We start from the raw sequence: 13,618 nt of genomic DNA on the forward strand, positions 1-13,618 counted from the left end.
ATGGAGCTGCCATCCCCTGCACTTTCTGCGAAGCCTATTGTCCGGATCTTTGGGGCCCAGCCAGGACAAGGCGCCCAGAGGCCTAATTTTGTCTCTGGAGGTTCCAGCCGCCATGTACAGAAGATGAATGTCTGTCGGGCAGCTCTGTTTTTATCTCTCGACCAAGTTTAATTTCCCTGATGTGAGCGGCTCTATTGCTTTGAGGCTTGCAGGGTCTGCATTCTTCATAAAAAGGGCAGCTCATTGCGTATTGCAGTGCCGAGATGCTGCACGTCTGCCTGTTAATGAGGACCGTGTTTCCTGGTGTCATCAAGGCCTTAGATCAGCATCCTGGCTTGACAGTGGGAGAATTTTTTATTTTTCTTCTCTGCCTTCCGGACTCCTGGGGTTTCCACATCTTTGCTGGCGTATCCTTCTAGAATAAGTTTACAGTATGTATTGTGCGTGACACCTTGCTTCGTTGCATGATTGCAAGCAAGTGCAGCTGTAGGACAGAAAAATATTTATCTAAAGGCCAGTTAGGTAACATAGCGGTTGGGGTTGAGGGCTTCAGAATTAGATGTTCCAGAGTTCCAATCAGGTTTATGCCCTTAAATTAAATTTTAAATTAAATTAATTTATTTATTGAGACAGAGTCTCACTCTGTCGCCCGGGCTAGAGTGCAGTGGCATCATCACAACTCACAGCGACCTCAAACTCCTGGGCTCAAGTATTCCTCCTGCCTCAACCTGCTGAGTAGCTGGGACTATAGGCATGCACCACTATGCCTGGCTAATTTTTCTATTTTTAGCAGAGATGGGGTCTCACTGTTGCTCAGGCTGGTTTTGAACTCCTGAGCTCAAGCAATCCTCTTGCCTTGACCTCCCATAGTGCTAGGATTACAGGCGTGAGCCACCATGCCCAGCCTTATTCCTTTAATAACTATGTCACCTCACACAAACCACTAACCCCCTCTGTGCCTCAGTTTCCATAGCTGTAAAATGGAGGTAATCATTGAGCTTATAGGCCTACCATGTGGTTTGAAGGAATAATACATAAAAAATTGCTCGCCACAGTTCCCAGTCAGCAGGTGGTTGCTATCATCAGTTAAGCCCAGAGGGACGGACAACGCTATGCAGTTTATAGCTTCCTCTCATTTGTTCTTCACGCCAGTCCTGTGGGGTGGGATTGTTTTGTCCCCATTTAACAGATGAGGAAACAGGGGCTCAGAGAGGTGAAGCATCTTGCCTAAGGTCACACAGCTCGTCAGAGGCAGAGATGAGCTGGGGGCCCGTTGGGATGCAGCCATAGCCACAGAGAACCACCGGATATCGTCCAGAGAGCGGACCAGGCTGTCCCAGCCGTCAGAGAGGAGGAGATCATTTCAGGGGTGACTGATAATTCTTCCCGCATCAAACAAACTATACTCCAGACGACCTTGCAGTGGTGGTTTCCACCTGGGCTCTTCCTCTGCCTCAGTGCCCTGCCAGGCTGCGGACCAGTTTCAGAAGGGTCCTGGCCACTTGCTGCCGGCAGTGCTTTGTGCCGAAGAGCAGGGAAAGGGTGCGGCCAGGCAGTGTGGGATACGCACTCGCCTCTCCCCTCTGTGCTAGGTCGTGAGCTGGATGCTGGGGCTGCAGGGACGAGCAAGTTATGGTCCCGGCCCACACAGCACACACCGCAGAACGGACAACTGTGAAACAGGGGGCTGAGGGCCGGTGGTGGAGGGACGCACAAAGTGTAGCGGGGGCACAAATAGGCAAGGGAAGGCTTCCTGGAGGAGGTGACCTGTAGTGAGTTGGGTTTTTAAGCATGACTAGGAGTTCAGCAAGGGGAAAAGGGCTGAAAAGGCATGTAGAGCAACACATGCTGCAAACGCCGCAGTCTTTCTGGGCGGCCGGAGCTCCTGAAGCACATGCAGAGGAGCCTGGCGCAGTTGCAGCACGTACGGCCGAACGGCCACAACAAATTACCGGAAACCACGTAGCTTAACACAGCAGAACTTTATCCCCTCGTAGTTCAGGAGGACCGAGGTCCAAAATCGAGGTGCTGGTAGGATCGTGCTCCCTCTGAAGTCCCAGGGAAGGAGCTTCCCTTGCCTCTTCCGGCTTCTGGTGACTTGGTTTGTAGTTTTCTTGGTTTGTGGTTGCCTCAGTCCAACCTCTGCCTCCTCCTTCAAATAAATGGCTTCTCCTCTTCTCCCTGCGGGTCTGTCTCCGCTGTGTGTCTCCGAGAAGATACCTTCTCCTGGATTTGGATTATGGATTATGCCCACCCGCACATCCCATAATCCAGGATTACGTCTGCGAAGGCCTCCTTTCCAAACATGGTCACATTCACAGGTTCTGGAGAGTAGGGTAGGACATACGTTTTGGGGGCCACCCTCACATGCACTATCCGATTTAATCCTCACAACTCTGAGAGGCGGATAAACTCCTCCCCTTTGACAGAAGAGGAGCACTGTTGAAAGGGATTAAAGGTGGACGTTATGAGGGCAGGCCCGCCCCGTCCTCTTCAGCTCTGTATGCGCGGTGTGTGTGATCATCTCCGACACACTGTGGTGCTCAGCTAATATTTGGTGACTAACTAAAATCTCAGCCCATGCTTTACGAGGAGCAGAGCATAGGCTAAGAACCCAGGCCACACCTCATGGAGTATTACTGACTATATTACTTAACGAGCTGTGTGACCTTGAGAAAGTTATGCAATCTCTCTGTGCCTTAATCATTGCATCTAGAAAATAAAGATACGCTATTACTATTTCACAGGGCTACTGTGAGGTTTATAAGAGTGAATCTGTGTACAACACTGGGAACAGCACCTGGCAGGTAATCGGTGCTTAGTAATGGACGTGGGCAGTATCACCCCACACTGCCCCTCCAGGGGAGGCAGCCGGGTGAGGTCAGTTACTGGGAGAAGTGTCTCAGAGAGCTGTAAGCAGACAGGGCAGTGGCTAAATATTGCCCGAGGACTTGGGGGAGGACTTCGGAGAGGAAAGCTAGCTGGGCTGAGTCTCGGATGGGCAGGGACTCGGGCTGAGAGGCGGAAGCTGACATTCCAGGCAGCGGGGCCAGCGTGGGTGGGGAAAACTGGAGAGCCTGGAGGGAAGCGGTTGAGGTCAGACTTGGTCCTGCAGGTGTGGCCGTCCTGCGTTGGGGAAGCAAGCACAACCAGGCTGGCTTGTCGCAGAGTCTAGGGCAGCTAGAGGCTGAGAGGCCGAGGCCAGGAACAAGTGAGGAGGCTGCGGCACCCAGGGCTGAGGCCTTGGTGGTCTGGCCCAGGCTTGTGACGAAGACAGCAGGGAGAGCTAAGTAAGCTGAAGCTGCCGGAGCTCGTGGCGGACTGGGCACAGCTCTGGGGGGGAAGTGGAGGCAGAGGTGGCTGCAGTCAGGCCCTGGAGGTGGCGGGCAGTGCTGCCTCCACTGTGATTGACAGGGAGACCCAAGGCTGGCTGTGAGCATGGTGGTGTCAAGGTGCCTGTGAGACACCTCGGTGCCTTGTCTGGACTTCCCTTTACCAACTGGGGGACCTTATGCAAGTCACATAATCTCTCAGAGCCTCAGTTTCCCTACCAGCAAAATGGGGCTGATAATTCTACTTACTATATGTGATTGCCATGACAGTATCTAGTAAGTCCCAGTAACTCTTAGCATCAGTCACTGCTGTTGCGGCCATTACTGCTGGGACTCTCCTTATTGCCGTCACCGTGTGGTGTGTGGGACAGGGGCAGCGCTCACTGTGACTCCAGTGGCAGCGCGTCCTTGCCGCAGTGGCCAGCCTCACACTTGAGTCCTTCCTCTGTCCTCTCTCTGACCTCAAACCGTAAAGAGCAATCCTGGGAGTGTCTTAGTGGAGGCTAACCCAAATGCCGGTGTGTTCAAGCTGAAGGTGCATGTGTAGGATTGGTGGCAGAGGGGAAAGAAGAGGACAGAGGCGACATGCAGATATTTCAGTGCTCCATCCCAGCTCACACAGTGTGGTTTGCATGTCTGTCTGCCTGCATGCGTCTGGCGGAGCATGTGTGTGTGTGTGTGTGTGTGTGTGTGTGTGTGTGTGTGCGCGCGCGCACGCGCGTGGTCTTGGTTCAGTTCAACACTGCGGCTCAGGAGATGTTTCTGGTCCCCACTTATGAGTCACCACGCCGGCCACAGAGCAAAGGTGAGATTTCCCTCTGCCCGAGGCTTCCCAGCAGACGCGAGGCTCGGAGTGCGAGGTGGTGAGGGTGGCGCCGCGTGCCTCCTCGGAGGCCAGTGGAGCGGGCCCAGCTACAGAGCGGGAGGATCGGGCTTCAGGGCTGGCCTGCGCTGAGGCCCAGAGAAGCATGACCGGGGGACGCTCCGCGGGCTGGGGCTGCAGGGGCAGTGTGAGCCGGGGCTGAGCCCCTGAGGCTGGAGCCAAGGGGCCAGGCTGGGTGGAGACGCATCCTGACAGCACAGGGCACGCTGGGGAAGCTCCTCGCTCAGCAGGACGAGGGGGATTTCGGCCTCCAGAGCCCTGCAGGGCAGGTCCCTGCCCCTCCCAGCCTCACTTCAGCTCTGTCTCCTCCTTGTCCCCACCTTGTCCCCTCTGTCGCAGCCACACTGCTCCTTCCAGGCCCCCTGGGGCCTTGCGCTCCGCCCCTTTGCAGGGTCTCTGGGCGGGCCTGGGACGCCCTGGTGCTCTGGCCACCTCGGCCTGGCCCCTCCTCCCCGCCCCGACCACCCGTCAAGGCTCCCTCCCTGGGCTCTCTTCCGGATCCTGCTCGGCTCGTGTTTTCAAATTGCTTGCTTGGCTATTCGCTCATTTGATGTCAGACTCTTTCCTTCCTGTCAGCTCCTGGCAGCGTCCGGCTCACAGTAGGCCTTTTACTGCGTAGGTGCCGAGTGACCCAATGGTGACCAAGCGAGCGGGTGGGGCAGGTGGGGGACGGGGCTGTCACGTGGTGAGGATCCATGTGCTCAAGTCTCGCACCAGAGAGCTAACGAGCTGTTTATTGCCAGGCCCGGCTTGTTAAACTCCAGAGGTGAAACCAAGGGCTTTAGAACATCTCTGAGGAAGGAGGTTATATAAACCAAGTCAATAAATATTGATGTGGCGTCAGGCTTTCACATTCAGAGGTGCTTTGTGAGGAAGCGGGAGTTTCTCTCCCTGGCAGGGATGGAGCACACAGGGCCACTGAACTCCATGAATCTTCCAGAAAGGGAGAGGCTGGCTCGGGGCTGCCGCACTGAAATCCACCTGCAGGAGATCTCAGCCTGGAACCAAGTCAGAACTCTGCAGCTCCCGCCCCCTCCCCCCTGCAACGGGTGCTGACTCTGTCGCGGCAGCGTCCTCCCTGAGCTGGCCGCCCTCCCACCCCCCTTCCCCCCTGCAACGGGTGCTGACTCTGTCGCGGCAGCGTCCACCCTGAGCTGGCCGCCCTCCCGTCCCCCTGCACCACGCTCGTCTCCTAGGCCTTCCGGGCCACCGACTCTCCACCCCACCGCCCAGGTATGCCCCAGCACTTGGGGCACCCCAATGCATCCATCTCCGCACTGCCCCCCACCCCCGCCTCCAGCCTCACCCCTGCAAACTGCCTCCTGTTGCCCTGGAGACATGCTTCCAAAACAGAATTCCGATCCTGTCCCTTCCCTGCTTGAAACCTTCAGGGACTCCCTGGCACCCTCCAGGTACAGTCCAAGTTAATCTGTTTTCTTCCCTCAGGCTGCTCCCTCACCTGCACCCTCTGGGCTGCCATACCGAGCTGGGATGCTTCCGGAACAGCGTGCTTTCTCCAGCTTCTGTTCCATGGCAGATGCCATTCCCTCTGCTTAGAGCCTTCTTCTTCCCCACCCTCGTGTTCTTCCATGAGGTCACTTCTGGGTCTCGTGCCTGACCCCCTGCCCCGGCTGGTCACGTCCAGTGCCCCCTGTGCTAAGGGTCCCTGTCAAGGTGCCACCTCTGTGTTGCAAGTGCCTGTGTCCTCGGTCCGTCTCCCCTCCCCCTGCGGACTGTGGGATCTCGGGGGCCGGTGTCTAAGCCTCCAGCACGTACTGTCTGACTTCCTAGACTCTTAGGGAATGATTGGCGTTGAGTTGCAGAACCCACCGAAGTTCAGGACAGAGAGGCAAACTCATCATCAGCTAAAGCACCCACCATCCGGCAGAATTCTGGGGTTCCAGCCCACGGGAGCAGCCTGGCAGGAGTGAGCTTGGCCCAGGCAGGTCCCCGCGGGAAGGGACCCTTAGTCCACAGCCACAGAGGACACCCCGTCCAGTGATTGCACACAGGGACTACCTTGGGGCTTCAAAACACCCCAAGGCCTGGACTCGCCCCAGAGATTCTGAGGTACCAGGTCTGGGCTGGGGCCAGGGCATCAGGGCTGTCTAACACACCCAGGTGGCTCTAACAGCGTGCGGCTGGCGTGAGAACCACTCACGCGCAGTGGCACTGGTTGCACGTTGCAATCATGCAGACAGCCACGTCCGGGACCCATGAAATTAGAATCCTGGGGGTGGGGGGAGGGTGGAAACCCAGCCACCAGCATTTAAAAGCTCCGCAGCCACTTCTGATGTGAAGCGGAGTTGAAGCCACTGCACTGTGGGGACTGGCCTCCCCTCCCCCTCCTTCCCTTTGTTTCCAGAAACACTTGCCGAAGGCCTGCTCTGCTTGCGCTTGAATCTCTGTGATGCTTTGGGGACTCGGACCTTCCTTCTCCTAGGTGGGGGTTGTTAACGCAGGGAATGTCAGGAGTGGAAAAGCCCACCCCGCAAGGGGAACTTGTCTCATGGACGGGCACGCTGGGCCTCTCACTAACCTGCTGCCGACCAGGGGAGGCGTCCTGTCTGGGTACGCTCATGCCTGTATTGGAGACCTTGTCCTGCTCCCGGGCCTGCCAAGAGCCTGGGGCTTTGCTTATCAGGATGGGGTGGCACATGGTCCTTGGCGTGCGAGGCTTGCTGGGGGCCCCCCAGACGCTGTGTCAGGCTGACGGCAGTGGCAGGTGGGGCTGCAGCTCTCGCTCCCTCCTGTGCGTTGCTGTCCATGGACCTGCTATGCCTCTGTCTCCAGTGTCCCCACCTAATAGTGTCCCAGCTCTCGTGGCCGGGCCCAGGCAGTGTTCTCTGTGAGGCGAGGAGATGCTAGCAGGACTTTAAGGTCCTTTTGACAGAAGTAGTCACCACTTAGGAAAATAGCTCCCTGTCCCTGGGATAGAACTATGGTGCCAGGCTGCTGCCTGGGCTTTGGCATTTATTTTTAAAAATTGAGGTAAAACTCACATAACAGAAAATCAACCACTTTAACGTGAACAATTCAGTGGCATTTAGCACTTTGACAATGTGGTGCAGCCATCATCTCTTTTTAGTTCCAAAACATTCCCATCATCCCCAAAGGAGACCCCATACCCCCGAGCAGTTAATCTGCACCCCTGCCCCCAGGCCCTGGCAACCACCGGTCTGCATCTGTCTCTGTGGCTTTGCCTGTTCTGGATATTTCGTGTAAATAGAATCACAGAATGCATGACCTTGGGGGTCTGGCTTCTTTCCTTTAGCATAATGTTTTGGAGGTCTGTCCGGGCTTGTGGCATGTACTTCATCCCCATTTATGGATGGATAATATTCTGCTGTCTCACTAGATCGCCGTTTGTTTATCCATTCATCGGTTGGTGGGCATTTGAGCAGTTTCTACCGTTTGGCTCTTGGGAAATCTGGGCGTTTGCAATCTCCGTACAGCTGTCTACCGAACATCTACCGACTGGGTGTTGCCAGGTCCTCAGCATGGAAAGGTGGTGGTCTTGGGCAGCCCCCTTTCCTGTACTACTCAATGCTGTCGTTGGGGGTTCCTGGGGATGGGTGAGTACGTCTCCCGGTATCTCTCACTCCAGCTCCAGCCCCCACTGACTTCTCCGTCTCAGCCCCACATCTTGCCTGGTGCTTCCTGCACCCCACACCATTATCACCCCGGTCCTGGGCAGAAGGCTCCTACTGCAGGCCTGGGGTAATGGAGGGGTGGACACTGTGTCGACAATAGTTTAAAACTGAATTTTGCACATCGCCGTCCTAAGACTTCAACACGCACATGCGTGAAGAATTCCTCACAGACAGACTTCCCTCACATCCACCTTTCTCTTTGCCTTTTCAAATTCCCCCCGTCCAGCACGAAAGCTGCCAAGAGGCAGCTCCGTTCGTTTGGAGCCACGTGGACTCCCATCTCCTCCTGTCCTTATACACACGCCCTGGGTGGGAAGGGGGGGGACGGGAACCCCCAACCTTGATTTTGTTTTTCTTCTGAATCAAAAGGAACCTTCTTTCCAGGAGAGGAATTCTGCCATATTCCTAGGCCAACTGACCCGAAGGGCCACTGGCTTTTAAAAATGACACGCACAAAAAGTCTACTGATGGCACTAAATGCCCCAGTATCACCGGCTACCCAGGGTGTTTGCTCACAGGCAGTGAGATGGGCCAGTGCAGGCCTGGAGGCGCCTCTAGAATTAGCCAATCACTCCTTCCTGACAGATCCGATGGTGGGCCCAGTTTGTTTGGCGTTGCGTCATTGTGTTAAAGGTGCTTGCTGCTCATGGATGAGAGCTGGGAGTGTACCCCAAATGAGTTGGAGACTGTGCCTGTTTTGGGCAGACGAGGGCCGTGGCTTGCTCAGGCCTCGCGAGGATCTCTCCGGCTGCCACGCACTGCACACGCCAGAGGGCGAGAACGGCTCTGGCCAGAAGGCTGCTAGGTGCTCAGGCGACAGGTGTCGGGGGCCTGGGCCAGGCTGGACGTGACTAAGGTGGAAAGAACAGGTCAGACTGTGGACGTGTTTCGAGGCAGGAGCGATGGCTCCTGCTGGCATTGGGTGAAGAGCGTGAGAAAAGGAGAGGGTAGGGTGACTTCGGGAGGTTTGGGCTGAGGGACTGCCGGGCGGAGCCCATGTTTTCCGAGCTGAGGAAGAATGGAGGTGGAGCAGATTTGGGGGGGGAGGAGAGCAGGGGTTCTGTGTGGGGGTGCGTTTCAGGCCCGTATCAGATGTCCGCGCAGGGCAAAGGGGCAGCCGACACGTGGGTGGAATTCCGTGGTGGTGCTGCGGGTGGTGAGGGAAGGCAGGAAGCACCGGCAGTGACGGCCTAATGGCCAACCCCACTCCCTACGGGCGGCAGGACAAGTGAAATGAGGGGAAAGTCACATGTTGGGTCAAAAAAGAGATTACCCCGAAGAATGGGGAAACTGAGTCCTAGAAAGTACAGGTAGTTTGCTTAAGGCTGCAAGTTAGAGACAAAGCCAGGATGCAGGGGGTTGCTTGGGCCCTGGGCCCCCTACCCCTCTAACGTGCCCCTCCGCCTGCCAGTTCGAGGCTTGCACTCGTGGCTGGAGGAGGCAAGCTGTGGCTGGGTGACTCTCGGTTTTGTCTTCCCGCAGGTCACCATCCTCGTCAGCCTGGCCCTCGCTTTCCTCGCGTGCATCGTGTTCCTGGTGGTTTACAAAGCCTTCACCTACGACCACAGCTGCCCAGAGGGGTTTGTCTACAAGGTAAGGGGCTCGTGGCAGGTGGGCAGGCGCAGCTCACTGCCAGGTTCAGTTAGAGGGTTCATGGATATCTTCTCTTCCTTGGTGTCCAAATCTGGGTATGGCGGCCTCCCTACCACTGCGTAAAATGCAATCTGTGTCTGGCAAGGAGTTCTCAGGTTTTCACGAGGGCCTCAGTCTCCAGCAGGCAGTAGAGTTCCTCCCCAAGATGGTGCCCTCTAGGGCTGGGAGGCGGTCCAGCTTTGGGCTACACATAGTGGGGCGGGGGACCCACTACCACTTCACGTTGACTGCTCCATCTTCAGACACCTCTGCTGGGCACGTGTTTTCCTGGCTTGGGGGCTGGTTGCTTCACCCCACAGCGGCCCTGCAGAAGTGTGACGACAGCGAGCTGGTGCTTTTGAGGCTGTCTGAGGTTCTGTCCCCAAGTTTCCAGCTGGGCGCCTTCCCCCGCTCTCCCTCTGATGGCACTCCTTCCTTAATGAACTGCACCAGCTCATGACTTTAGGAAGTCTCCTCGCCCTCTGAGCCTCAGTTTCCTTGCCTGCAGCATGGGGGCTGATAATGCCGGCCCACAGGACTTTTAAGGCGACAAGTTAAGTAAAATTACTTAACAAAGGACCTGCTAGATAATGGACTCTCAACAAATGTCAGTTGCAATAAAGACAGAGTCTGTTTTAGAGCTAGAACAGGTGACAATATTAATATTTATAGTTACCGTTTACTAAGTGCCTATCCTATGTCAGGCCCTTGCTAGCCATTTTCATAAACATTGTCCCAGTTGGGTTGTACAACCTTTCTGCAAAATAGGTATTATCACCCCCATTTTGCATATGAGGAAGTTGATGTTAAGCGTGTTTAGTTAAAAGGGTTCTCCAAGACATCACAGCTATTATGTTTCAGTGTGTGGGGGGATCAAATGGGAAAAATTCCAACTTGAAAACATATATCTTTGGTTCCACTTGTGACTACCTAGGACTACACAGCCTTAGTGGTTAGCAGCCGAGTTCCCCAAAGATTGGAAAGATTAGAGGACAGTGGAACAGACCATGATATATCCATACAACTGCAGAAAGAAGTGAGGAAGCCTCTATCCATGGACATAGACTATCCTCTGAGATAATAGGACAAATGAAGGAAAAAAGGCTCTATCTTTGTGTGAGAAAAGGGGAGATAAAGATATTTGCTTTTTTTTCCAGAAAGAAACTCTGGAAAGATCAATTTTAAAAATTAATAAAAATCGTTTCTCAGAAGGAAGGGAGGGAGAGAGTGGAGGGACAGGGATGGAAGTGAGGCTTCTCTGGATAGATCTTGCTATATATTTGTCCTTGAAATATGTAAATGTGTGACATATTTATAAAATAAATAAATAAGAAACATGGCAAACAAAGAACTTAATTCTATATCATGTCGAGGCCATAAACCTGCAAAGAAAACAAATATTTCCAATGACCATAGAGTGAAGTATATTGACTTTGCCCCCTTGGTGGATACATTCTAAGGACACACAGAGCTGCAGAGAAATCCCCAAGTCCACTCAGTGGTCTAACTCTTAGTAATGACACTGGTGTTATTTTGTGACTGTTCTATACATCGTGTAGGATAATGCAAATAGACATTTCCATTAATGTTGTTAGGAGCTAAGATTTTTGATATAAGAGAAAAGAGATATGAATAAAAAAATCAAGGAATTAAAATACAGTCAGTGGCTGTGAGCGACGGCCCAGAGAGGCGACCAGAGGACGGATGAATCAGGCGGTAGAGGGGCCGGGCTGGGGTACCGGCGGTGTCCACCTTAGCCGCACAGTGCGCAGCGGAGGGGGCTGGCCTCGAAGCAATAGCAAGGTCAGGTTCAGGTCTTCCCGCTTCATTTGAGAGGCCGCTTTGGTGACGGTGGTGATGGTCCTGGGCAGGCCCTCTGCGTGCCAGGCTGGGGTCGGAAGCTGTCACCTGCTCTCTGGCTGAGAGCCTGATGCAGCGGTGGCTCCCGGACGGGGCGGCCGTGTCTCTGAGTGGGCTGGAAGCAGCTCCCTGAACGACCCCTGACTCAGTCTCTTTCTTCCGCAGCACAAGCGCTGTATCCCGGCCTCCCTGGATGCGTACTACTCATCCCAGGACCCCAACTCCAGAAGCCGCTTCTACACGGTCATCAGCCACTACAGCGTGGCCAAGCAGAGCACCGCCCGGGCCATCGGGCCGTGGCTGTCCGCAGCCGCTGTCATTCACGAGCCCAAGCCGCCCAAGACCCAGGGCCATTAGAGGCCTCCCCCAGCCAGGATGGGGGTGGCCTGGAGGGGGGACCCCGTGGGCTACGCCAAACTCCAGTTACAAGACAACACTGTACTAAGGGATTTGGGGGTGGGGGCGGGGCAGGGTGGGATGGGGGAGGAACTCATCGAAAATATCGTGCACTGGAGTTGTCTGAATCAATATTTCTTTTTGTCCCTTGATATTGTTGATTCGTCCCCAAGTCAGGCTCATGTACAAAGGCATGTTTCGTGTTGATTGTTCCCATGTAAGATATTTTCAAAGCCACTGCTTATTCTTTGTTAGGAAAATGTAAACACAAAAGGAAAGAAACAAAGAAAAAGAACAAAAAGCATCAAACTGGCTCCATGGGGAGATGTTGAAGGGAAAGAGCACGGACGCCGTGGGCTTCTTAGAGGAGACGGCACTGCGGCTCCAGCGGGGTCGGGGGTGCAGATGTGTGAGTGGCAGGCGGGGTGTCTGGGCCGCCTCTGTCTGGTGTTCAGGACAGGAACTTGGGAGGTTAGGGGCGGCCAAGCCGGAGAGAAGGACTGACTTGGCGTTACTAAGCCCAGAGTGCGCAGTCAGACGCAGGGCCTCTGGCGCCTTTTGCCGGCTGGACGGACTTCCGGGCCGCGAGCGCGCCGGGCAGACCCACGCGCGGGCTCTGCAAGCTCGCCCTGCGGGGAGGGGTTTCGCGCCAGCAGACACTGAGGAGTGGGCAGATTTTCTTTGTATTTTTTTTTTGGTTTTTCTAGACCCGCCTGGATCTTGCCCACGTTCAGGGGCAGAGAGGGAAGAAGGAAGGAGAGAGGCTTTGAGGAGAAGGAGGGCGCAGGACAGGCATGCGGCACTTGACCAAGCCATAAGCACAGTCTCCCAGTTTTTAGATGTTTGTTTGTTTGTTGTTTCCCAAAGTGCTAATCACAACAGCAACAACAATAGGGTTGTAACCAGGAACCTCCAGTGACAGCCAGGAAGAGATTTAAGGTTGGGGCTGCAACAATGCCAGATCATTTCTGAAGGAAGCTCAGAAATGTGACTGTCTTTTGCCCACTCCGTTGTGTTGACAGGGACTTTCGTCCAAACTCCCCACCTGGTTCTAGAAGCTCCTGACGAGGAGGCAGCGTCCAGACTTGACCAGGCCTCCCGCTGCCCTGGACGGCTGCAGCCCCCGCCTCCCCCACAAATGCCAGTGTTGCGGGGTGTCGGCCCCAGGCCCCAGGGGCCGGGCGGCGGGGGGCTGGCCATCTGAGGTGCGGTGCCGGCCCCGCCAGTGTCCGCAGGCCGTGTCAGGGCGCTTTGTGGCTTGCGCTGTGGCTGCAGTCGCACACAACAGCTGGTGACGAGACTAGCGTAGCTCCACTCCCCTGCCAGATGCTCCCGTCCAGTCTCCTCCCCGCCTCCGCCCTCCCATCACCTGAGTCACCTGTAAATGCATTTGTCATCCGAAGCGGAATAACAAATCGTCCCTAGCAAAACCGCTGAGCGCTTTATAATTTTGTGGTGTATTTTTGTCAGTAGGTAGCAGAGGCCGAAGTATTTTTTGGTGTAATTCTTGCAATTTTCTGACAGGAAACAAATAAAGATAGATGTGTCCGAGAGTCTCGACTTTCCTTCACAACGTTTAAAGTCTTCTGCTCGGCAGCCTGAGGGGAAGGACTCGGGGCAGGGCCTCAGGGCAGGGCGTCGCGGGCCGGAGTGGAGCCGGGCAGGGAGGGACCTCGTTCTCAGCTGGGGCCTGTGAGGACACCGGGCCGGGCAAGGGCCAAGAGAGCCTCCTGGGTCGCCTCGCCGCCCAGCGCCCGCCCTCCTGCGGCACCTGCTGGGCACCGTCTGAGGGCCAGGTGGCGCAGATGTGGGACCCACAGCCACGCAGGACTCCGAGCCAGGCCCTCAGGTCTGGAGATGTC

At 55.4% G+C, this 13,618-nt stretch overlaps 1 protein-coding gene across 1 annotated transcript in view; it reads left to right on the forward strand.

The window, feature by feature from the left end:
- Positions 1-11,823, forward strand: part of NSG2 (neuronal vesicle trafficking associated 2) — a 54,716-nt gene extending 42,893 nt beyond the window's left edge. The window contains exons 4-5 of the mRNA XM_012765517.2: positions 9,351-9,461; positions 11,526-11,823. Of these exons, the coding sequence (XP_012620971.2) occupies positions 9,351-9,461; positions 11,526-11,717 (303 nt within the window). The 3' untranslated portion in view covers positions 11,718-11,823. The remainder of the gene's footprint in view (positions 1-9,350; positions 9,462-11,525) is intronic.
- The last annotated feature ends 1,795 nt before the right edge of the window (positions 11,824-13,618 follow it).

Source organism: Microcebus murinus, chromosome 21, assembly GCF_040939455.1.
Source record: "Microcebus murinus isolate Inina chromosome 21, M.murinus_Inina_mat1.0, whole genome shotgun sequence".
In the NCBI taxonomy this organism is placed as follows: Eukaryota; Metazoa; Chordata; class Mammalia; order Primates; family Cheirogaleidae; genus Microcebus; species Microcebus murinus.